The sequence below is a fragment of the Apodemus sylvaticus genome, chromosome 20 (genome assembly GCF_947179515.1).
Source record: "Apodemus sylvaticus chromosome 20, mApoSyl1.1, whole genome shotgun sequence".
Taxonomy (NCBI): Eukaryota; Metazoa; Chordata; class Mammalia; order Rodentia; family Muridae; genus Apodemus; species Apodemus sylvaticus.
The window spans coordinates 45,414,836-45,441,263 of record NC_067491.1 but is presented as its reverse complement, the minus strand read 5'-3'; the positions used below and the strand labels follow the sequence as shown (position 1 = coordinate 45,441,263).

At 41.8% G+C, this 26,428-nt stretch overlaps 1 protein-coding gene across 7 annotated transcripts in view; it reads left to right on the top strand.

Moving 5' to 3' along the window:
• The first annotated feature begins 1,027 nt into the window (after positions 1-1,027).
• Anks1b (ankyrin repeat and sterile alpha motif domain containing 1B) overlaps positions 1,028-26,428 on the top strand; it is a 1,102,934-nt gene continuing 1,077,533 nt past the window's right edge. For all 7 annotated transcript variants that reach the window (XM_052165654.1, XM_052165651.1, XM_052165653.1 and 4 more), the window contains exon 1: positions 1,028-1,161. In XM_052165654.1, coding sequence (XP_052021614.1) covers positions 1,028-1,161 — 134 coding nt within the window. The remainder of the gene's footprint in view (positions 1,162-26,428) is intronic.

Below are 26,428 nucleotides of genomic sequence, written 5' to 3'. Positions count from 1 at the left end.
GACTCTGGGCTCCAGGCAGAGAAGGCGCCTCAGCAGCGAGCGGGGCGATCTCCAGTACTCACACAGTTAAACCTCTTCAAGAGGAGACTGGAGAAGTGAGCAGAAGCAGGGTTGGGGGTGGGGGAGAAGAGAGGAGGGAGAGGGAGCAAAGAGCAGGGAAGGAGGGAGGAGAGCGGAGGGAGCTAGGAGGAGGGAGCAAGGAGGGCCCCGCCCACTGGCACAGAGCTGCACTCCCCCCATCCTCCACCCCCCTCACCCCCCACCCGCCCCGCGACCGGCCTCGGGCCGCACCTGCCGCGCGCACACGCCCCCCGCGCGCCGAGCCTCCGAGCCGCCGCCGCCCTCCGCCCGCACCCGCCGCGGCTCGCCCGCACAGCCCAGCCTCAGCGCGGGCCGCAGCCACCCCAGCCGCGGTGCCGAGGCCATCACCGCCGCGTAAGCCCCGAGCCCGCCCGGCGCGGACCCCAAGCGGGTGCAGGCTGGGTGCTCGTATGCACCGGCCGCCGCCGCCGCTGTGGTTCGATACCCTCTAGCTCCGGAAGGACGCGCTCGACTCGCTCCTCAACAGCCTCAGCGCTCCTTGAGCTCCCCAGTGCCGGAGCATCCTCCCAGGTGCTCAGCATCCTCGGTCAACGCCGGAGCATCCTGCTCCGTGCTTGGCGTTCTCTGCGCTCAGCATCCTTCTCAGAGCTCAGCATCCTCCTTCCGTTCCGCCCGGGCCCGGTCCCCACCCGCTCGCACCCCACCGGCGGGAAGGAGGCCTCGGGAATGCAGGGGAGTGGCTGTGGGGGCGCGTCGCCGCTTGGCCAGCCCCTCTACCCAAACACGGGCTGCTCCCCATTGTAGAAGCTGCGCCGAGGGAAGGAGGACAGCGTGCTGCTCCCTGCGCGGGGCTGCAGGGAACCTCAGCGTGCTGAAGCCTGGGCATCGTTTTAGGGTGGGGCGGGGAGGGCCCTGGATTTGGGGAGTGGACCTGGAGGAGGACTGGGGCAGGGAAAGGACTCTGTAGCGGACTCCGTGGGAGACTATGGGGAAGGACCAGGAGCTGCTGGAAGCTGCTCGTACTGGCAATGTGGCTCTGGTGGAGAAACTCCTATCTGGCAGGAAAGGAGGGATCCTGGGCGGTGGATCCGGACCTCTGCCCCTGTCTAATCTGCTAAGGTAAGAACTGGCACCTACTGCGGGCGCGGGGTGGTGGTGGTGGTATGTACACCCCTCGTTAGCATTGTGATGGGTACGTTCGTTCCTCAGGGTATTGCACCTGGAGGTGTCAGCGATTCATTCTTAAATTAGGCAGGAAAACAGACCGTGTGTGCGAAGAGGAGGCAAGAGCCTCCCAGTCAGACTGATGCTTTAGACTCTTTGAGTAATTTTAAAATAGCTTTTCCATCAATGCGTCAATCAGCTACTTTTCTCTAAGCTGTGGTGCAGAACTTGGACGTGTACTGGTGTTGCTAGAAGGAAATCGGCATGCCCGTTACTGTTTGTGTTTGCAGCTGTGAAAGCCCACCCCTGCTATTTGGCTATTTAAATGAGAAGCTGGTGGATGCTTGCAGTTCTCCTGAGAAAGCCACAGCCTCCCAGGATTGCTGCTACCTTCTTGTGCAGAAGGCTTCCGCTGTGGGTTATGAGTTCACAAAAACAAAGCCAGTGAGCTTTCTGAGGAGTCAAATCAGGAGTGTGTAAAACTTGATGAGACAGGTTAGACAGCTTTAGCCAGTACTTTCAGTTTCCCAGACACAGCTGAGGGAAACATCCTGCTTGGCAAAGTGTGTGTGGAACACAGCAGAGGCCTTTTAATGTTAACATGTTGCAGGTGAGACGAATATTGCTCAAAGGTTCTTTCTAAGGAGCCTTTTTTTTTTTTTAACAAGTCAAGGTCTTTATTCACCCTACATAAGCTAGAGAGGGCCGTGTTGACTTGAGTATTTGAGAAGCTATTAAAAGTTGAACTGAACAAATGAAATCGCTTAGGAGGCAGGAAGCCTGCCGAGCACTCACTATAAATGAAATTCAAGGAAAGCTCTTTAGTTCTTAAGTCGTGATTGTTCAGTTTGTCCTGTGTATTTGTCATCATACATCTCTATCTTAAAACATCTCTTGGGCAACTTAACGGTACATGTAAAAAATTAAAAGCTGGAGTGACTTTCTTGCTTAAAAGTATTTTTATAAAAAAATAAAAATTACATTTATTTGGTGTGTGTGTGCATGCGTGCGTGCATACGTGCATACCATCTACTCCATTCAGAAAGCAGAGGACAACTTGTGAGAGTGTTTTCTTCCTGTATCATGTGGATTCTGGAAGTGGTACGCAGGTTCTCAGAGAGCAAGCAAACATCTTTATCCACCGAACTAGTCGTTCACAACCTTCCCAAGGCTGTGACCCTTTAATACAGTTCCTTGTGTTGTGGTGACCCCCCCAACTATAAAATTATTTTTGCTGCTACTTTATAACTGTCATTTTGCTACTGTTATGCATTGCAGGGTAATATCTGTGTTTTCTGGTAGTCTTAGGGGACCCCTGTGAAAGGGTCCTTTGCTTCTCAAAGAGATTGCAAGCCCTAGAGTTGAGAATTGCTCCTCTGACCTCTTGTGCTGATGTCCTTAAGTGTTTGATACAAACTTTTGCATGAAAATATTGTGGTGTGTACACAGATTCTTTTAGGTTGTGGTCAGATGGTGCTATTAATTACAGTACTGGCTCTAGGGGAAAGAAAAAGGTTATAGTACAGTGAAATGAACATACATGAAAAACAGTGAGATTAAAAGAACCATGTACTATTATATATCCTTGGAGATAGTGACACTAGTGGAATATTTCATTGCAGAAGAGTGATTATGGATAGAAGCTCCACCCCCAGTGGATCTTAGACTTGGAAAACTATTCTGTGCGTCCTCTTCCATTTCAAACGAGTAGATAATATAAATATTTTATATGATATGTATATTAAATATACATATATTATATATAGTAAATATACATATTTTAGGCTACAGTTTTGATATTTACCAGTAGATACTTTATAGAAAAGTTTAGTTACAATTTTAAGTTATAAGTGAACTAGGTGTGTTTGCAAAAGTATCAATGCATTAATTATAAAGATGATTCTGGATGTATGCTAAAAAAAGTTCCTTGAAGACTAAAGATTATTATTATTATTAATTATTGGAAAACAGAACTCATTAGCAAGGAGAGGTTTAGTTAATTTTATTGACAGAAATTGAGACAAGTGGTATTTTTTGGATAGGCCTTTCTTGGTTGTGTTATTTTTGAAACAGAAGTAATTGACAAGCTTTAGGATTAAAACACCAAGTATTTAGTAAAGACTCAAGCAGCAAAAGAATGAGCCACAGTGTTCATCTGGACTGAGTCTTCTTCATTGATGGTTTTGTTGGGTGGCCCTGGTAGTTCTACAGGAGCACACGTGGAAAACAAGATGTATTCATGAGGGCTGTTTGAACCAAGCTACAAAATAATCACAAATATCACCGGTACTTTTCAGATTTTCATTTACTTACCTCACGCTAACTTGATCACTATAACATGTCTTTTAAGAACATAGGTGCTGAAATTGAATATAGGAGATCTTCCAAATAAAATATTTCTTTCTTTTTTCTTTTTTTTTGGGGGTTTGGTTTTTCTGAGACAGGGTTTCTCTATATAGCCCTGGCTGTCCTGGAACTCACTCTGTAGACCAGGCTGGCCTTAAACTCAGAAATCCACCTGCCTCTGCCTCCCAGAGTGCTGGGATTACAGGCATGCACCACCTCCGCCTGGCGAATAAAGTATTTCTAAGGAGACACATGGTACGTGGTTATCACCTTATTGGATTAATGATTGCCTTCAGAAACTTACAGGATAATGGAGGTGTGCTCTTCTCCAGCAAACCGAGTGGTACGGGAAATATTTTAATATTCTGGAGTGAATTGTGGTATAGGTTAGTCCATGTCTTCTACTTGCTTTGTTATGTGTCGTATACCAATGGTGTCAGACTCTGGGGTAGCTGCTTGCATGTTGCGTCCAGAGGCCAATACTCATTTCAGAGATGAAAGACTAAAGTGTCCAAGGTATTTCATTAGCAATGCCAAGGATTTGAAACCCAGAGATTAAAATTTGCTTTACCGAATCTTCAGTCACAGTCCACAATTTATTTTGTTTTCAAAATTTAAGGTGTGTGGTCAATTCGGACAGGACAGTCTGAATTTTGTTTTTGTTTTTGTTTTTTTTTAAGCTGTACATAATAATTACACCTAAAAATCATTTTGCCAAGAAAAAAATATATTCCCTGACTGCTTGTTGGAGACCTAATTAGATACAAGTTTCGCAGGAGATACCTTCTGTTTGCTTGTGATGCATGACACCAGTTGTGGCTGTGTCATAAGGAGGTTTGCTTGAGTGACATTGCAGTTTTTAGTGGGCATAAGAATGCCCTTTAATGTAAAGAGAAGCCATACTCACTGTGAAATATTGTGAGGTGGAAATAGAAAGCTATTCCTATGTTTTTTGTGAGGATTAAATGGCATGAAAAGAGACGAAGGAAGAACATTGAAAACATAGGTGTTCATTCTTAGAGTTAGGGTTCCTCACGTGGCGGTAGCGCACACGAGACATGGTGAGACCTGATTTCTGATGGCCTCATTTGCTAAACTGGGAGGAAATTGCCATAGTAAATTTTTCACTGGAATCAGAATCCTCAGATAGAAAGGAGCTGTTAGTCCAAGTTCTTACATGGTGTAGCAATTCCTTCTGCAAATTATCTCAAGCACTATTAACCTTGTTAGTTATCTCAAGTACCACTAATAGTCTCAATAATTTTTTTTAAAGATTTATTATTATATGTAAGTATACTGTAGCTGTCTTCAGACTCCCCAGAAGAGGGCGTCAGATTTCATTACGGATGGTTGTGAGCCACCATGTGGTTGTTGGGAATTGAACTCAGCACTCCTGGAAGAGCAGTCAGCGCTCTTAACCGCTGATCCATCTCTCCTGCCCCTAGTCTTAATAATTAAATCCATTGCACACATAACTGTTTTCATAGCAGGATCTTGTTATCTCTCTGAGGCTGGTCTTGAACTCAGTATCCTCCTGCCTCAGCCTCCCCTGTGCTAGATTAAATGCATGCTGCTCTTTACCTGACGTTTATTCTATTTTACTGTCTGATATCTGTGATCATAAAACATGCTATTTTTTATTGACCTGAAATCCACTTTAACTCCCAGCAGCTGGCTTGGGTGTATGGGTCAATCCAAAAGTTGCTGAATTCATCTGCCAAGACAGTTCTGCAGGGAGATGCATTTAGCTGTAGTGTTTTCTTGTAAATCCACTCTTTTTCATGGAAGAACTACTGTTGCCTTTAACTGTTTGTGACTATAAGGTTTGTGTGTTAAAACTCAAATTTTCATGTTTTTTTTTTAAACCATCCTTTTCAGACCTTTCTCAAATATTTCAGAATATTCTCAAATTTCAAAATGCCCCATTGAAATATGGCAAAAATCATAAGAAATTAATAACCTGTACTTGGTGTCAGTGTAGAATGGCAGGGAGTTTGATATACTGATGCATAAAACGCGCATTATAAAAGAACTGTACTGGCTGGTTTTGTGTGTCAACTTGACACAGGCTGGAGTTATCACAGAGAAAGGAGCTTCAGTTGGGGAAGGGCCTCCATGAGATCCAGCTGTGGGGCATTTTCTCAACTAGTGATCAAGCGGGGAGGGGTCCTTGTGGGTGGTGCCATCTCTGGGCTGGTGTTCTTGGGTTCTATACGAGAGCAGGGGAAGCAAGCCAGTAAAAAAACATCCCTCCCTGGCCTGTGTATCAGCTCCTGCTTCCTGACCTGCTTGAGTTCCAGTCCTGACTCCCTTTGATGATGAACAGCTGTGTGGGAATGTAACCTGAACAAACCCTTTCCTCCCCAATTTGCTTCTTGGTCATGATGTTTGTGTAGGAATAAGAAACCTTGACTAAGACAAATTGGTACCAGCATAGTGTGGTATTCTTGTGACAACCTGACCATGTCTTGGGGAGAACTGTGGAAGGATTTTGGAACTTTGAGTTAGAGGAGCCATTAGGATGTTAAGAGCTTTGTGGAATGTTCTGTAGGAGTTTGGAAGACAGTGCAGAAAATGGAGACCTAGTTTGTGAAATTTCAGAGGGAAAATTTAAGACTTATCAGGACTGTTGCTGTTTTGATTGTGAAGATTCTGTGGTTTTGGTTAGCTGGGGCTGAAGAATCAGCTGTGATTAACAAGATACCAAAACTACTAAAGCAAAACCTTTGCATTACTGGGACTATTAATGCTGGTTAGCTGGAGCTAAGAAATTAGTGGCGATTAAGAAGAGACCAACATCACTGAGAAGAAATCTTCTTGGAAGTGTTTTCTCAGAGCACAGAGAGTATGTTCCAGAGATAGCCACAGTTGTATTTTGTGCTGTGGCTGGACTTGGTACTGTGTAAGACTCACCCAGATGGTACTGGTTTTGAAGGCATGAAGGGGTCATGAAAAGCAGCTGAGGCTCGGCACTGTGAGAGGCCGTGGAAGGCCACTAGTGAAGGTGCAGCCTCAGTTGCAATTGAAGGCCCAGGACTGAAGGGGTCATGCATAGGAGTTGAGGCTTGTCACCATGAAGAGAGCCTATGAGAGGCTATTGGTGAAGCCTAGTTACAGCAGAAGACAGCAGTGTTTTGGAGATGCCAGTGCCATGAGATGACCACCAAGAACAGCAGCAGCAGTGGAGTACAGGCAGTTGAAGCCTAGAAGACAAGGTGTGTGCTACAAAGGGCAGAGCTGGAGAAGTGACCCACGCCCTTGGAGGAGCCCAGAAGATTGTGAGTTGAATTCCAGACATTGAACCATTGGCGTTTGAGTTTTGCTTTTGATTGTGACTGTGCCTTGCTATGTTTCCCTCTTGATGAAAAAATTATTTTAGTGGAGTCCACAGTCAAGAATTTTTAAAAGACTTTGAATTTTAAAAGATATTGGACACTTTAAAGGGATTGAACTTTTAATATGTAAAGACTGTGGGATTTTTATAGTTATTTAGATCTTGGGGATGAATAAAAAAGTAAGGGTTGAGGCTTAATAGTGATATGTGTGTGTGTCAAGTTGACAAGGGGTCAATTGTATTGGTTGGTTTTGTGTATCAACTTGACACAGGCTGGAGTTATCACAGAGAAAGGAGCTTCAGTTGGAGAAGTGCCTCCATGATATTCAGCTCTGGGGCATTTTCTCTTTTAAGATCAAGGGGGGAGGGGCCCCTTTGTGGGTGGTACCACCTTTGGGCTGGTGCTCTTGGATTCTGTAAGAAAGCAGGCTGAGCAAGCCAGGGGAAGCAAGCCAGTAAGAAACATCCCTCCATGGCCTCTGCATCAGCTCCTGCTTCCTGACCTGCTTGAGTTCCAGTCCTGACTTCCTTTGATGATGAACAGCTGTGCGGGAGTGTAAGCGAAATAAACCCTTCCCTCCCCAATTTGTTTGTTGGTCATGATGTTTGTGCAGGAATACAAACCCTGACTAAGACAAGAATATTCACAGCTTGATCATACTTTCTTTTTTTAAAAAACTTTTTTTAAAGATTTATTTTTTTATTCATTTTATGTATGCGAGTACACTATTGTTGTCTTCAGACACACCAGAGGGCATCGGATGCCATTATAGATGGTTTTGAGCCACCATATGGTTGCTGGGAATTGAACTCATGACCTCTGGAGGAGCAGGCAGTGCTCTTAACCGCTGAGCCATTTCTCCAGCCCCCTTGATTATACTGTCATAAGAAAAGTAACCGCAAAGACTTACAATGTGCATCAGTATGTCTGGCTAGGAACACAAAAATGGAGACAGTATTTATCTTTGAGTGATGGGACTGTGGGCTATTTTTATTTATTTTTTAAATTGTGCCTACCTGGAGTATGTAATGAGACTATGTCACATCTATTAAAATAGGATGCAATTAAATGATGACCACTGTGTCATTGCTCTAAGACCATGGCCAAGCTTTTCTGAGCCACGGAACTGGGGTTGGTTCATATTATCAATGAAAACTCCCAAGGACCTTTTAACAACCTGTGAAGCTGTAATTCCCACGTCTGGTACTTGTGAAAGGGTTGCTCAAAGTCAAGTTATTCTTATTATAGTCCCTCTTGTTTTACCCTCAATTTGTAACCCGGGCGTGTCTTTTTTTTTTTTTTTTTTTTTTTTTTTTTTTGACTCCAGAGCCTGCTTATCAGTTAATGTGCTGATGTTAACTTCCCATTCTGTGGTCTGTGGATAAACTTTATAACTTTATAATGGGAAACCAACACGCCATAAGATATTCCCAAAGAACCTGTTTTCAGTGTATGCACTTTATGGTGGTAGTTTACACTTGGTATTTCTTCTTGTATTGGAGCTATTTAGTAGACCTGTCAGTGAGCTGTTTATGTCCATTACACCAGCAAGAATAGTGTGAAGTGTTCTATTTATTGTCTTTCCAAATGCATGCCGGAGTCTTTGTGTGCCATTTTTTTTTTGAGCTATCCTTTTAGTTGTATGACTATAAATTTCAACAAAGTCAGCATGGTTCGCTTGTTCCTGGGAGTAAGCCTTTCCTGATTCCTAATTTGATGAAAATTCCTTCCACTTGAATCTAAATCTTCTGGGTCTGGATATCTAACACTTTATTTCTTTTAAAAAGTTTAACATTTATTTATTGTGCATATATGCTTATGGAGGGGTGCATGTGGAGATAAGAGGACAACTTGAGGGAATTACATCTTTCTTTCCACCATGTGAGTCTAATGGTTCTCAACCTATAGGTTTCACCCCCTTTTGTGGTGTCAAACGACCCTTTCACAGGGGCCACACATCAGATATCTTGCATATTAAATATCTGCATTGTGATTCCTAACAATAGCAAAGTTACAGTTATGTAAGTAGCAACAACAATAATTTTTGGTTGAGAGTCACCCCAACATGTAGCAGTGTATTTAAGGGTTGCAGCATTAGGAAGGTTGGGAACCACTGGCGTGGGGGATTGAACTCAGATCTTGAGGCTTGGTGGCAAGCCTCAATCATATCAATAGCCCACACTTGCCCCTTTTAAAAGCAGCCTAGTGTCTGTTTGCAACTTCATTATATCCCTTTAGCTTGAAAATGATCCTCAACAGGGAAGATAGAAGAAAACAGAAATTAGGAAGAATCAAATACTTGTCATTGTTAAAAACAACCGAGAACTCGGATGGTCTAAAACCATCTATGGATTTATGGTCACAAGATGATGATCATGAATCTTTCTGCTCTCCTCCTCAGACTTGGCCTTTTCTCTGGAAAAGTAACTTTCCCCCTCTCTTATCATCTCCTTTCATTTTTAGAGAAGTCTGAGCTCACCAGAGTTCTCAGGTTGAGTCCCTTTTTCTATTCACTGATGCACATAAAATTTCATCTTCTAAAATGTGCATGCTTCATGAAACAGCTGCAAAACCTTTAAAATACATTTCTGATACACCCTTTTATCCTAAGCAAAAGTAATGTGCGTTTATAATTTGAATTTTCCACTGACATTAATTAAGAATTATTTATAATTTAGTAGAGCAATAAAGTGTTGCCATCTCATTTGGTTTTCAACTTTTTTTTGAGAATGTTAAGTACATCAGTTTTTGATTTCCTCCCTATCTCACCCCTGCCCCAAACCCTCCTTGATGTTTTCCAACATCATGGCCTCTTTTCATTAATTGTTGACATATGCATGCATATATACATTCCTAAACATAACCTGTGCAGTAGTGTGCTCTTCTTTAGAGAAGACAATTTTTTCCATGTTCAGCATTCCTTAGTTGACTGTAGTTTTTTTGGGTAGGGTTAAGGCCTTCTCTCTTGTACTTTGTCTATTATTGTTGAGTTCATGTTTTTGCAGTCATGTTGGTGAGTTTGTCTAATACATGTAAGTCTGTTTATAAATATACGTACAAAAATTTTTTTTTTCTCATTTGGACTGACAATGCTCCCTCCAGGAGTAAGAGATCACCTTTAAAAAAAAAAAAAAAAAAAACCAACACCAGGGAAGCCGTCTGTTGAGTTGTTGGTTAGTGTTGTCCAAGAAACTCTCAAAACATATAGGCTGTCGCCTTTCGTTCCTATCAGAGGTGGAAAGTAAGTCCCTACTGCTGGAGACACCATGCACTTGAGGGACAGGATCCAGAGCGCCCTGAGCTTGAACTGACCCAAATGAATGCTTCCTTCCTGCAGACTAGCTTTCACAGTGCCAGAGGATGCCACACAGCCTTCTGAAGGAGAGAAGCAACCAGCAGTTCTCCTGAGCTATGACACCTCTGGACCACAACACTGGCCCCAAGAGTGCACTAGTGGCACGCATACCTTGGCTGTAACCAACAGCTCTCTAATTGGACTTAAGATCCACTTAAAAAGATGGAAATCATGCCTGGTACTGGAAAACTAGGTAGCAACCAGCGCGAGTGAAGTCATGATTCCTGAAGAACCCACAATCCCCACTTTGCCAAACCAGCACAATCCTTAACTATACTCTAGAGGGTTTTCTTACTCCCCCCCCCCCAGTTCTTCAAAGAGTTGAGCGCTTTGTGTAGTACTTATCATAACTTGTTGTTGAACATACATGATCCACTTCTTAAGATCCCCATGAGAAAAAGTAAATTAATAAGTGAGAAGAAACTGTTTTCTGGTCACCAAGGACATATCAACCAGCTTACCTTACAGTTTCTCAAATTTAGGATTCAACTCATGAAGTTTTTGGTGATAGGTAGAAGGAAATAAGAGGCAACTAGAAATAGAGAAAGAAAACAGCTCTGTGATTTCCATAACTATTTGGGCAGCTAGATTATTGGGGGATCTGATAGGAGATGCTTTTGTTCAGAGATGCTGCATTTGTTAAGTGGGGTACATCACAACTAGAGCAGTTAAACTCCTGAAGAGGTTATATCCATAAAACAGTCGCGTTGCAAGTGGGCTGTCTATTTTGGATAGTAATGATGTGATGTTGGAGGTGGTGATTGCACCCATTGTGCGCGGGGAGTGGTGCCAGCTGCATGATGGGTATAGGAGGGGGGGGAAGCTTTGCCATTGACCCCCTTCTCTATGAAGCAGGGATTTTAGCTTCCTCTTTAAAATGATGGGATGCTGTGGCGGGAGCAAGCTAGCACAGCTAACCTAGTGCCTGCTAGTCGTATTGTCTTTCTGTTCTTTCTTCTTGTGATGCCAGGGATTAAAACCAGGGTGTCCTACATGCCAGATGGGTGTTCTGCCATTTATCTGTATCTGCTGGCTCTGGCTGGTTTTTGCATTGCACAGTTCCTAGTGTGTGTACCTTAGTGTTTTTTTGTTTTTTGTTTTTGTTTTTGTTTTTTTTTGCCCAGCCTGGGAGCAGGGGGAGCGACTCTGCCCTGACATAGAGACCTGAGCAATGCTTCTTCTTAGGTGACAGTAAACAATTTGATTAGTTCACTGGTATTCTGAAATTTTGCTTTGCCTATGAGGTAATTTGGGAAACGTCTTTCTAAAAGCCCACACATTTTAGGCATTAAAGCAGACCATAATGTAAATGAAGGGGTAGAAAAGATGTAATTTCAATGTATAGACCTGCGAAAATATTTATTACATTTGAGTGAATTTGGTTTCCAGTTTAAGCACATTGCAGAATTGTTTAGTTAGCTAAAATGTGCTATTTTGATTTCTCATAGGTGGGTATGAAAGAATAGCTTGCGTTTGAAAAAGCAGGCTTGCCTGCACGGTGTTGGTGTTCTTCCTTACGTGTGTACCGAACAGGCCAGGCAAGGACCACTGGCAGGCAGAGGCACAGTGCCACGCGAGACCGATTGACTCTCCTGTGTAATTCATTTCTAGGAACTCTTCCTAGAGTCAAGTCTTCTTCCTGTTTTCCTTCAGTAGGATAACAAGTCATTTTACATTTTCTTTTTTGGGAAGTTAAGTGAAACTTTGAAACAGATTCTTTGAGGTAGAATAAAAAAGAAGTTTGTTTAAAGGATACTTTTTGTCCCCCCCCCCCATTTGTTCTACTACAGTGTGAGAAGAGTGTTAGTTTCCGAACCTGTTTTTTATGAGTACTGCTTTCTTATGAAGTGTTAGTGTCTTCTAGCATCTAGCTCTAAAATGGAGCACTGATTTAGTCTTGCCATAGGCATTTGGAGTCTGTGAGAGAGTAGCTCTATCTTTAAAACGGGTAATTACTTCTGCTCACAGGGCCAGAGACAGTCTGCTTGTACTGGTTACTGTTTGATCTAAAGGAACAGCTCAAGTCCATCAAGTGGTTGATGGCTTTAGGCATAAACAGGCAGCCTCAGATCCGGCTTGCTATACATTCCTTTTTCTCTGGTCACGTTTTTCTATATGTTTCCTTAATCAAATGTCCTCGAGAAGACAGAATGGCTTCTACACTTTTCTAATTATTGCAGATTCACTTCAGCTGTAGTGTTTTTTGTTTGTTTGTTTGTTTTGTTCCAACTGTCCCTTCCCTAAAGGGAGGCAGAAGGTAAATTAGAATTGCCTATGGGCATGTCTGCGGGCACATTTGACTCTGGAGTGTGTGGAAGGGCCCGGCACTAACACTTTGTGGGTGGTGCCACCCCTGGGCAGGTGGATCTGGGTTGTGTAAGAAAGCAAGCTGAACAAAGCCAAGGAGAGCAAGCGGTCCAAGATTTCTCTTTCAGGCTCCTGTTCTGTTGTGGGAAGTAGATTAAAAACAAGTACGGGACCTTTAAATTAGCAGTCTAGCCAGGCAGTGGTGGTGCATGCCTTTAATCCCAGCATGGGGAGGCAGAGGCAGGCAGTTCTCTGTGAGTTCAAAGCCAGTCTGGTCTATAGCATAAGTTCCAGGACGGCCAGCAACCCTGTCTTGAAGCCCTACCCCACCTCCCTGCCCCCAAAGTTAGAGAAGTCTGGGGTGTTCTTTCTGCAGCTTGCTGTCCCGTACCTCTCAGGGTTATCATCCCCTCTGACTTGTGAGTGAGCCGGTGCCCCATGCTCTTCTCTTTGCCTTCACCCTAAACTGCGCTGGGGAGCTGACAGTTAAGTGATACCGAATCGAGATTGATTGGGAAAGCTTTTAGGAAGAAAACCTCTTTTATTATTTTCATTGGAAGTGACAACAAAACCTTAGGCAGAAATAGCATCGCTGTGCTGTGCGCAGCATTGTGGCAGAGTGAGGGGGATAGGGCTTTGCTTGGTTCATAAGAGGAGTTAAATAAAGAAGTCATTATTCTTACAAGGCAGAAGAGGAAATCTCTCCAGAGATTCATTGGAGACATGGCGGGTGATGGAGAGGTTCTTAAAAAGATTAGTTAATCCCTAGAACTGTGTGTGTGCATGTGTGTGTGAGTGTGTGTGTGTGTATGGGGGGTGGTATTGGGGCTCAGATACAGGGTCTGCTAGACATGCACTCTACCACAGAGCTACATACACTCCTGAAACTTTGATTGCATTAATATTCAGATATAAACATCTAGTCTATTGCTGTCTGCTTCCAGAAGCTGTTCGCTAGCTGTACGTATTTGTCACATAGTTACAGGTGGCAAGACCATGCAGTAGAATCAGGTAGCAGTTCTAATATCTAGTGTGGTTTGAGATTCGAATCAAAACGTTTTAGGTAGACTTATTTTTACTCGAGAATCTCTCATGTTGCGAGTTGATGCCAGTGTCCACGTGACTCCATAAACATTATTGTACAGGATTGTATAAACACTAGTGTTCATTTGATGTTTTTGCCTGGAATTCCAGTTAGCTTTTTTGGGCATTGCTAGCTCCCGTCCCCCTCTTCCTTGTTTACCTCTGTGCCCCTCCATCCTCTTTGTCTTACTAAGTTATTTTTAGACACTTAGGGTTCTTGCTTTGTCCCTCTTCTCACTAATCAACATTTGAAATACCTATGTTGTACAGAGATATATTAAATATAATATCTAGTGTTTCAAAAACACTGAAACCAGCTATATTTACGTATACGATTGTCTGTTTCGTATGGATGCTAGTATGGAGATCTGTGTGTGAGGAGCTATGTATTTGGGGGAGCAGTGAGGATTATGTAGGGATGGTCTTCGTTTTGGTAAACTCAGCGGAGTTCTGCATTGTTTCTTGTTGGGGGTGGTCTGTCATTCTGAACACTGGAAGATATTGAGGATGCTGTCTTAGTTAAGGTTTTACTGCTGTGAACAGACACCATGATCAAGGCAACTCCAATAAGGACAACATTTAATTGGGTCTGGCTTATAGATTCAGAGGTTCGGTCCGTTATCATCAAGACAGGAGCATGGCAGCATCAAGCAGGCATGGTACAGGCAGAGCTGAGAGTTCTACATCTTCATCTGAAGGCTGCTAGCAGAAGACTGACTTCTAGGCAGCTAGGAGTAGGGTCTTAAAGCCCATGCCCACAGAGACACACCTACTCCAACAAGGCCACACATACCCCCAAAAGGCCACACCTCCAAAGAGTGCTACTCCTTGGGTCAAGTGCATTCAAACCATGATAGACGCTATCAGAGGAAAAATGTAAAACCTTACAAATGACAGTTAAACTGTTGCTTAGAACTTAAAAACATGTTTCTGGCTACTATATATTAGGATGTGTATAGACCAGAAGTATTCTATTCAACCAAACACATACTATCTGATTGACCAACTCAGGGAATTATAGAACAGACAACTAATTTCAATGGTCATTGATAAGGGGTTTCGTGGATTTGAAGTGGGTAATCTCTTCCAAGTCCAGGTGCTAGCAGATGGAATAGTTTTATAAAGAGTTGGAATACACTGAGGTATAAGCTACTGTGCAAGTACCACACAGTACCACCTGAACACTGGAACAAAGAAAGATAAAATTTAAAACATTTTTAATTCTGCATAGGAAGGGTATGTAGGGAATCTGAGACAGGAGGTGCTACTTCAGTCTTGTAGGGTGAATAGAAATGTACTGGACTGACTAGATTAGAAGGGTATTTTAGGCAGAAGGAGTAATGTATCCAGTAACAGTGGGTGGAAATGTAGAATGTGGTTCAGGAATGTTATAACAGTCTAGTTTAATGGACAAGAAGTAAGTCTAGAAACGAGGGATTTCTGGTGTTTCCGTAAGGAGTTTGAACTTATCTTGAAGGCCATGGATGTGTGTTCTCTTTTTGATTTTCTTATGAAATGCATCAGTTATCCACTTATGATAGTAACATTGACTGAAAATTTTGAGTACAAATTAGAAGTTACTCACAATCTTTTTGCTAAGAATTTTCCCTCTAGCATGTGCTATGTATTTATCTGATAAACCATCCAATTTTGGATTCTGGATTTCTCATTCAACAGTTTATGATGTGTTTCCAGTGTGACTACTTAGTCTTCATAATCATAATTTTTCTCTTTTCCTATTCTTCTCTCATACATTGCATCCTGACTACAGTTTCCTCTTTCCCCACTCTTCCCAGGCCCCTCGCCCCACCCCCGATCCACTCCTCTGTTTTCCTTCAGAACAGAGCAGGCCTCTCAGGGTATCAATCAAACATGACATAAAAAAAGTTTCAATAAGACTAGACACAAATCCTCATATCAAGGCTGGACAAGGCAACCCAGTAGGAGACAAATGAGTCAGAGACAGCCCCATGGTTAGATTCTCACAAGAACACCATCACAGGACCATAACATAGATGCAGAGGATCTAGTTCAGAGCCATGCAGGGTGCGTGATTGTCCCTTTGATGCCTGTGATCCTGTATGAGCCATGCTTACTTGATTCTCCGGTCTGTGTTTTCGTGGTGCCCTTGACTCCTCTGGCTCCTGTAACTTCCCTCCCCTGCCATCTTCTGAAACAACCCCCTGGCTCTGCCAATTGTTTGGCTGGGTCTCTGCATCAGCTCCCATCAGTTACTGGATGATGACAATTAAGCGAGGAACCGATCTATGAGTATATCAGACTATCTTTAGTAAGTAATTATTTCATTGATTTTTTTTTCCCTAGGCATGTTTAGTTCTATCCCGAGCCTCTGGGCTGTTCAGTTTCTGGTTCTTCGCCATCCAGACAGTGTCAGGTGTGGACTCCCTCTTGAGGCATGGGCCTCATGTTGGACTAGTCATTGGTTGGCCACTCCCACAAGTTGTAGGCTACCATTACCCCAGAACATCTTGGAGGTGGGAATGATTGTAGGTTGAAGGTTTTGTGGCTGGGTTGGTGTTACAGTTCCACTGCTGGGAGCCTTGTCTGGTGATAGAAGAGGACCAGTTTAGGCTCTGTATTTTCCAATACTAGTAGTCTTCACTAGAGTCACTCTTGAAGATTCTAGGGAGTTTCTACTGCACTAGGTTTCCATATTGCTCCCCAAATGTCTCCCAGTATTCCCCGACTCTCAGATTCCTCTGAGTTCCCTGGTAGACTTATTGGGGTTGCTTATGTATACTATCATATCATCTGTGGATAGCAATTCCTTTCCAACCTGTATTTCCATGATCTCCTCCAGTTGTTTTATTGCTCCTGATAGAAAATTAAGTTCTATATTGAATAATACCAGGAGAGTGGACAACCTTGTCTTATTTCTGAATTTCATGGAATCGCTTTGGGTTTCTCTCCATTTAATTTGAGCATGGCTATAGCTTCCTGTAAAGTGGCTTTATTATGTTTAGGAATGTCCCTTGTAGCCCTGATCTCTCCAAGACTTTTATTGTGAAGGGGTGTTGGATTTTGTCAAAGGCTTTTTCAGTATCTAATTTGGTGATCACATGTTCTTTTCCTTTTAGTTTGTTTATATGGTGGATTATATTAACTGATTTTTCGTGTTGAACCATCCCTGCATCTTTGGGATGAAGCCTACTTAATTATGGTGGATGATGTTTTTGATGTATTCTTGGACTCAGTTTTTGAGTATTTTATTTATATTTTTGTATCATTGTTCATAAGTGAAATTAGTCTGAAATTCTTTCTAGGTTGGGTCTTTTTGTGGTTTGGGTATCAGGGTGACTGTAGTCTTATAAAATGAATTTGGCAATGTTCCTTCTGTTTCTATTTTGTGAAGTAATTTGAGGAGTATTGGTGTTAGCACTACTTTGAAGGTCTACTAGAACCCTGTGGCTAAACTGTGATAAAAATATCTGGCCCTGGGCTTTTTGTTTGTGTGTTTATTTGGGTGACTTTAATGGCGGCTTCTATTTCCTTAGAGGTTATAGATCCTTTTATATTGTTCATCTGATCTTGACTTAACTTTATTAGGTGGTATCTGCTGAGAAAATTATTCATTTCTTTTAGATTTCCAATTTTGTGGAGTATAGGTTTTTAAAGTATGACCTAATGGTTCTTTGAATTTTCGAGGTGTCTGTTGATATGTCCCCCTTTCCATTTTTATTAATTTGGATTTTCTGTTTCTGTCTTTTAGTTAGTTTGGATAAGGGTTTGTCTATCTTGTTGATTATTTTAAAGAACCAATCATTCTTTGTATTCTCTTTGATTCTATTTTATTTATTAAAACATTCAGTTTGATTATTTCTTGCCATCAACTCCTCTTGGGTGTGTTTGCTTTTTTTAGTTTTAGAGCTTTTAGGTGTGCTGTTAAGTTGCTAGTACGAGATCTCTATTTATGTAGGCACTTAATGCTCTGAACTTTCCTCTTAGCACTACTTTCATCGTGTCCCCAAAGTTTGGGTATGTTGTGCATTCATTTTCATGCCTTTAATATCTTCCCTTATTTCTGTTTTGACCCAGTTTTCATTCAAAAGAGAGTTGTTCAGTTTCCATGAATGTGTAAGTTTCCTCTTGTTTCTGTTGTTGAAATTCAGCCTTGATCCATGGTGGTCTGATAGGGAGCAGAGGTTATTTTAATTTTCTTGTGTCTGTTCAGACTTTCTTTGTGACTGATTATGTGGTCAGTTTTGGAGAAATTTCTGTGAGGTGCAATGAGGAAAATGTCTTTTGTGTTTGGGTGAAATGTTCTGTATATATCTGTCAAGTACCTTTGGTTTGCTCCAATATTTATCTGTATAGTTTGCTCCAATATTTATCTGTATAGTTTTTGTCTGGATGACCTGTCTGTTGGTGAGAGTGGGATATTGAAGTCTCCCACGATCAATATGTGAGGGTCAATGTGTGATGTAAATTTTAGTAATGTTTCCTTTACAAACCTGATTTGCCCTTGCGTTTGGGGCATAGATGTTGAGAATTGAAAGATCATGTTGGTGGATTTTTCCTTTGATGACATGAAATGTCCTTTCCTGTCTCTTTTGGTTAACTTTGGTTTGAAGTTTATTTTGTTAGATATTAGAATGGCTACACCAGCTTGCTTCTTAGGTCCATTTGCTTGGAAAATCTTTTGCCAACCCTTTACTTTGAGGTAATGTCTATTTTGATCTTGGGGTGTATTTCTTGTATTCAGCAGTAGGATGGATCCTGTTTACACATCCATTCTATTTGTGTGTGTCAATATATTGGGAAGTTTAGTCCAATGATATTGAAAGATATCGATGACCAATGAGTGTTAATTTCTGTTATTTTGTTGTTGTTGTTGTTGGTGGTGGTGGTGATGATGATGATGATGTGTGTGTGTGTGTGTGTGTGTTTCCCTTCTTTTGGTTTTGCTGGTGTGAGATTATTTACTGTGTTTTCATGAGTTTAGTTAACATTCTTGAGTTAGAGTTTTTTTTTTTCTTGTAGTTTGTGGATATTGTTTAAATTTGACTTTATCATGATTTATATTGTTTTCCCTATCTATGGTTATTAAAAGTTTTCCTGGGTATTTGCTAGCGTTCTGGGCCAGCATCTGTGGTTTCTTAGATTCTGTAGGACATCTGTCCAGGCCCTTTGGCTTTTGGAGTGTCCATTGAAAAGGCAGGTGTAAATCTAGTAGGTCTGCCTTTATGTGTTAATTGGCCTTTTCCCATTACAAAATTTAATTTCCTTTTTTCTGTTTGTTTAGTGTTTTGATTATTATGTAGTGATGGGACTTTCTGGTCTAATCTATTGAATGTTCTGTAAGCTTCTTGTACTTTTATAGGCATATTCCTTTTTAGGTTAGGAAAATTTTCTTTTATTATTTTGTTAAAAATATTTTCTGGGATTTTGATCTAATATTCCTCTCCTTCCTTTATTTCTATTCTTCTTAGGTTTGGTCTTTTCATAGTGACCCAGATTTTTGGATATTTAGTGTCTGGAATTTTTTTAGATATAACATTTTCTTTGACTGATTTATCTTTATCTTCTATTGTTTCTTCAGTGTCTGAGATTCTCTCTTCTATCTATATTCTCTTGGTAATGTTTGTGTCTATAGTTCTTATTCATTTACCATGATTTTCTATTTCCAGAATTTCCTCACTTTATATTTTTTTATTGCTTTTATTTCCATTTTCAGGTCTTGAACAGTTTTATTAGTTTCCTACAAATGTTTTTTCTTTCCTTGATGGAATTTCCTCTAGATTTTTATTTTATTTCTTTGGTATTTCCCTTTTTCTTTATAAGGACCTCTATCCTTTTCATAATGTTGGTTTTAAGGTGTTGTGGTTTTGTTTGTTTGTTTGTTTTTGTTTTGTTTTGTTTTTTTTTTGGTACTTCAGTTGTGTCGGAATAGTCAGGGTTTGCTGTAGTAGGATAACTGAATTTTGGTGGTGACATATAGCCTTTGCTGTTCTTGATTGTGGTCGTACACTGACATGTAGACATTTGGGTTTAGGGCAGTCATAGGCCTATGAACAATTTCTGTGTTTGTTTTTTATTGGATTAGCATTTTGTTTATGGTTTCTGTTTCCTCTTTGGTCTTCTGGCCATGGTAGCTGGTTGAGTAGAGAGTTTCTACGTGAGTTGGGGGCTAAAGTTCTGACTCAGAGGGCATACTCTGGTCTAGCAGGGGATCCTCCACTGGAGCAGGGCTTCTGGCTATAGGTATGGTCTCTTTGTTTTTGACCCTTTTGTGGCTTCTGAACAGGAGGCTTCCACTAGAGTTGTGGCCATAATTACAATTTTTATAGCTGTCTAGTATGGAATCTTCAGAGACTTCCTGTATTCAGACAACACATGGTTGTTAACTATGCATTTCCTGATCTTACCCCAGATTCATAGAATTTCTATGTATCATATACCAGGAATATGCATTTAAGAGATTTCCTCAGATGATTACATGTGTGCATTCAAGTGGGGAACCACTGATCTGACATGTATCCTATTTCGCCATTTCTAAAGCCCTGGTGCTGGGTGAGTTTTATCTTACTTGATTTGTGTAAGTAATGCTATGAATGTATTCGCAAGCCACTGCGTCCATCAACTGCATCTCTAGGATTCACATCTAGAAGTGGACCTGCTCCTATTGTGTGTCTCAGGTACTCTGTATTACGTGCTGTGCAGCTGATTCTCACAACAATCGCACAAGGTCATTGCTAACCTCATCTTCCTCTGTGGGATGAGAAATCAGGAAAGTTGCATAATTTGCCCAAAGTTATACTTAGTAAGTAACAGATCTGAGATTCAGATCCGGGCATTTCTGACCCCAAAGGTCGTCCTCGTTGCTGTTTTGCTTCTTAGTTACATAAGGATCAATGTCTATCCTGGGTTTAAGAATAAAAATAGCAATATACTTTAGTATATAAATAGTACTTTTCCTGTAAAATTATACAGCGCCTCATCTCCATTCTAACATAGTTCTCAGTTTTGCTTTCTTTGTTGACAGTTTCACAGTAAGAGCAATAGTTTGCTTTATTTTTTTTCTTGATAATACACAAACAGTAAAATGAATGTTAAATAAATTCAGATGTTTCGAAAAATTTCTTTGTGAACCATTTCATTTTAAAATAGTGCAATTATCCTATTAAAATCTCACTTTTTGCATTAAGGTCTGTGTGTGTGTGTGTGTGTACACCAATGAGTTTAATTAGGGTTTCTTATAGGAGCATGAGCAAGTTGCCAGTGTCTACACCATTAAAGGAAAATACCCCTTTCTCTCTTTGGCAGCCATTAACTGCCTCTAAGTAAGCCCTCAGGGAGGCGTACTGTTCCCAAGTTTCTCCTTTCTCCATAAATTTCTTGGGTTTTCAGTCTTATTGAACGTCTTCAAAAACGGCTTTAATTTTGTCCATTCTGTGTTAACACATGGCTGACACTCACCTTTTACCCTTCCTCACTCACACAGGAGGAAGACGCAGTGCTTGCCGGCCTTCATTGTGCGAACCATCTTTTCAGGCCAATAGATTCGACAGTCTAGTAAAACAAAGCAGCAGGCAGCGCGTCCTTAGAACCTTCTCGTTCCCCTCTTCTTGTCCATTTACTGAACTCTAGAGCGTGCTTTGGCTGCTGCTCCCTAAAACCCAGGACTGCCATTAAGTTTTATCCTGTATCGGGAAATCTTTCCGTACTTCCTTTTTGTCCTCTCAAGGAATATATCCTCATATTAGCGACTTCTGTGTTGCTGTAACAAATACGTAGCAGAAAGAACTGCTGGCAGGGAATGCTTGCACTGTCATGAGGGAAGGGCATGGTAGAGTGGCTGGTGGCATCAGGAGGTGAGACAGGGACAGCCACTTGGTGGCTTCTGCAGAAAGCAGAGGCGGAGGTACTGTTAAAGGCAGACCCTGGTAAGCTGTCTCCATCAGCTGGGCCTCGCCTTCTGAACGTTCCACAGCCTGCCAAGACAGAGCCACTAGCTTTGGGGAAAATGTTCAAAACATTTACCAATGAGGAACATTTTAAATCCAGACCATAACACTCATATATCCACTAATAAGAGAAGTAAGCAGAGGTTGGGGGTGGGGGGGATAGAAAAAATTTTGAGTTCTGATTTTCTTTTTTTTTTCTTTTTAAAGATTTATTTATTTATTTTATATATGTGAGTTCATTGTTGCTGTCTTCAGGCACACCAGAAGAGGGCATCAGATCCCCATTACAGATGGTTGTGAGCCACCATGTGGTTGCTGGGAATTGAACTCAGGACCTTGGAAGAGCAGTCAGTGCTCTTAACCTCTGAGCCATCTCTCCATCCCCCCAAGTTCTGATTTTCGATGTAAGCTCTCTACTCAATGGATAGGCCTAGTTAAGTTATTTAACTTCTTTGTACTTTTGTTGGTAAGGTATGATGATAACATATCTTATTGAGTAACAGGATTAACTCAGGCATTTGTAGCCCCCTTTGGTCTGAAAATATTCAGGAATAAACAGTTAATCAAGTTTAAGTAACTTTTCTATTGTCTATTATTTTGCTTAATCAGTTTTTAAAGAACTGTGCTTCATTTATATTAGGTTTTAACATATGCTCATTTGCTGCCATCCAAGATTTCTGTTTCGGAACACACCTGCAGTGGATGAGGAGGATGGTTGACTAGGAGAACTTAGATCAAACAGTGGAGTGCCAGCACATAGGAAGGGGAACTACTTACTTTTATTGATCTACATCCATGACTGTATAAAAAGTAAGTCAGCAAGCATTCATAATTATTAATCTAATGATAGATATCACATACTTATTTGAGTGGGAAACTCTAGGATTTTTTGCACTGTACCAGGCATGTGTGCTTGTGTGCACGCGTGTACGTGTGTGCGTGTATGTGTGTGTACGTGTGTGTGTATGTGTGTGTGCATGTATGTGTGTGTGTGCATATGTGTGTGTGCATGTATGTGTGTGTGTGCATATGTGTGTGTGCATGTATGTGTGCGTGCGTGTATGTGTGTGTGCATGTGTATGTGTGTGCGCGTGCACGCATGTGTGTGTGCATGTATGTGTGTGTGTGCACGCATGTGTGTGTATGTGTGTGCGTGTATGTGTGTGTGTGCGTGCGCGAGTGTGTGTGTGTGCGTGCGTGTGCTTGTGCGTGTGTGCGCGCGTGTGTGTATGTGTGTGCGTGCGCGTGTGTGCGTGTGCTTGTGCGTGCGTGCGTGTGCTTGTGCGTGCGCGCGCGTGTGTGTGTGCATGTGTATGTGTGTGTGCACATGTGTGTATGTGTGCATGTATGTGTGTGTGTGTGTATGTGTGTGTGTGTGCACGAGTGTGTGTGTGTGTGTGTGTGCATGCATGTGCTTGTGCCTGTGCGTGTGTGTGTGTGTGTGTGTGTGTGTGTGTGTATGTGTAGGTCAGAGGTCATTTTTACTCAGATCTAAGTCAGTCCTCAGTCTTGGTCTCAGGTACATGCTGAGTCATGTCACTAATTCATGTTGACATTTTAAAAAAGAGCCTAAGGAGCAGGTTATTGTATGGAGTTTCCTCAGTTCAGGGTTGATCTGATGTTTTCTCATGATTAGAACAAGGCTCTGAATCTTTACAGGAAGCCCTTCAGGGTGCTGTGCTCCCTTCATGCTGTTGGGGATGTGATCCCATTTGCTGCACTGATGATGAATTTTAGTCACTTCCTGATGATGGAGGCTGTCAGCCTCCTGTTTATGCGGTTACTCACGTTCCTCCTGACAACCATCTTGTGAGGTTATACTTTTAAACTATGTAGATATTAAATAATACCTCTTTCCTTATCAAACTTTTTAAAAAGTTGTATTCAGTGGGACATATGGGTTTATCTGTTATAGTGCATCACAGCCATTACTGTGACATACACTGCCATTATTTTGACGTATAGATTGTTTTAGACGTAGTAGCAGCCCTTTTAAGATGCCTTCACAGGACCATTCTCAGTGCATGGCCTTGCTTTTGGCATTCTAAAATGACCCAGAACTCTTCAGTCCTGGAATTATCATCTCTTCCAGTGATACAGTACCTTTGGTTGGAAGATGATAATTAGAGCTCACATTTTGTTACTGAGTATATTCATGACTCTCCTGGTCGCTCACAGCCAGGAGTGAAAAGTCACATATATCTATCCACACACAGATATCTGGGTGCCATATCTCTCTGTAGTTATTAAAAACCCTGAAGCCCTTTTCCTTCTTTTCATGTGTTTGTGTGTGGTGTATGTGCATATGGGTGATCACACATGTATGGAACATATATGCATACATGCAAGCATGTGCATGTGTATGTGTGTGTGTGTGTGTGTGTGTTGAGGTCTATGTGTGTGTGTGTGTGTTGAGGTCTATGTGTGTGTGTGTGTGTGTGTTGAGGTCCGTGTGTGTGTGTGTGTTGAGGTCCGTGTGTGTGTGTGTGTGTGTGTGTGTGTGTGTGTGTTAAGGTCCATGTAGGAACTCTGCCTCCATCACTCTCCACCTTATTCTTTTGAGGCAGGATCTATTAATCAAACCCAGAGTTTGCTGATCACTAGCCAGCTTGATTCTAGCATCCTGTCTCCACTTTCTGAGGCAGGAATTACAAGGCGAGCTTTTCACACCCACCTTGCATTTATGTGGGTTCTGGGGATACAAACTTTCCTCTTCCCTCTGTGCGGCAAGTGGTTTAACTGCTGAGCCATCTCCATGGACCCACACTTTTGAAATGTGGACGCTTAATTCTAGCCCTATTCCACAAACAGACGTAATTCTAGCCACCCCCCTTTGTATCCGTAACTTCCCTTGTCTTTCTCAGATTTCCTTTTCTTTGTACATGTGCTTACGTGATAGAACTCCCCTTGTACAGGCAGCCTTCCTATCCCCTTTCCTTCTATGGTGGACGCATTCTTACCCCCTTTAGGCGCTGTCTCCCCGGGTTAGGCTGCTCTTCTACATCTTTCTGCGAGGTTCGGGCTTGAGCTTCCTGTGCTGATCCACAGTTACAGGGAATACCCATTTCAGCCTGCACGGGCTCAGAGTCACCTTTCTGTGTGGATGCTCGCGGACTCAACTTGACTTCTGATACCTAGACCGGGATGTTCCCTTCAGTCAGCACCATGGAGTATCCTTTTCTGAGGGGCCTCTCCTTTCGGTCCAGCCCTACTTGAGGGGTTCTCTCTCTCTCTCTCTCTCTCTCTCTCTCTCTCTCTCTCTCTCTCTCTCTCTCTCTCTCTCTCTCTTCTCTCTCATTCGATATATTTTTTATTTACATTTCAAATGATTTTCCCTTTTCTGGCTCCTTACTCCCTGAAAGTCCCATAAGCCCCCTTCTCTCCCCCTGTTCCTCCATCCACCCCTTCCCACTTCCCTGTTCTGGTGTTGCCCTTTACTGCTGCACTGAGCCTTTCCAGAACCAGGAGCTACTCCTCCATTCTTCCTGGACATCATTTGATGTATGGATTATGTTTTGGGTATTCCAATTTTCCAGGCTAATATCCACTTAATATTAGTGCATACCATGACTGATCTTTTGAGACTGGGTTACCTCACTTAGTATGATGTTCTCCAGCTCCATCCATTTGTCTAAGAATTTCATGAATTCATTGTTTCTAATGGCTGAATAGTACTCCATTGTGTATATATACCACATTTTTTGTATCCATTCCTCTGCTGAGGGACACCCAGGTTCTTAAGAGGGGCTCTCTTAAGCTGTGCTTCTCCATACTGGGTGGTCTCTGGTGTAGGAATCTTTTAATCCTGGTTTGGACCGCATGTGATTGTAGGCCATTGCAGCTTTGTCTTTTTGTCCTCGTTGGGAATGCTAGCATTTCTCTTCCCTTCCTGCTAATGATGTCAGGGACTGAGTGGATCCTGAAAAAGAGAGAAATATAGAGAAAGAAAAAATGGGGAGTAGGGGAAGAGGTACCAGAAAAAGAAAGTGACGCAATGCTCTCGTTATGGATGATAATGATAATGACGTGGATGGATTACATCAGGCTCTGGACAGTCAAGATGTTGGGTAATATGTAGATTGTGATCAAAGTTTGAATACTGTATAGTTTCCCTAGACTTTTCTTTTTACATTTTAAAAGACAGAGATGGATAATTTAACAAGCCAGCTAGTGCTTTGCTTTTTTTTAACTTTTAAAATATTTATTATGGACACAGAGTTGCCTACAGATTGAGAACACACACACACACATATGTATATATATGTATACACACACACACACACATGCATATATGTTTAGCTGAAGGTTTCTATCATAATTGTCAGTGAAATGCATGCTTAAGATTTTCGGTAAGCTGATAATACTGAAAAAGACTCATGAAAGCATCAAGATAGTGCTGTCATTTACAAGGAGGTTGAGTTTGCAGAATACGATAAGAGGATTTCAGCAAGTCGGTTCCTGTTATATGATATTCCCACTATGACTTTTAAAACAGCACATTAATGTTATGTCAGGAAATCGATAAAGTGTGCTTTTAAAATGGTGAATCTGCACAAGCTTTATAAAAATTATTATTGCTCCAAATGAGCCAGGACAGTAAGTAATTCATACAGGGATTTCTCAGATTCTAAATTATTTCTAAGAATCTATAATTCTTAGAAACAAATCTACGCAAAGGAACTTCTAGGAAGCTCTTCAGTAAATATTTGGTGTAGCTGAAAAATAACACCATTGTTTGCGAAAAGTGGGAAAAAACAGAAGCACCGTGGATGTAATTTATTGCAGTTTTACCCAGTACTTTAAAAGACTACTCTGCTCTTCATGTCAAATTTAAGAAACAAGTAAACAGCAGACAGCATTATCAATTCGTG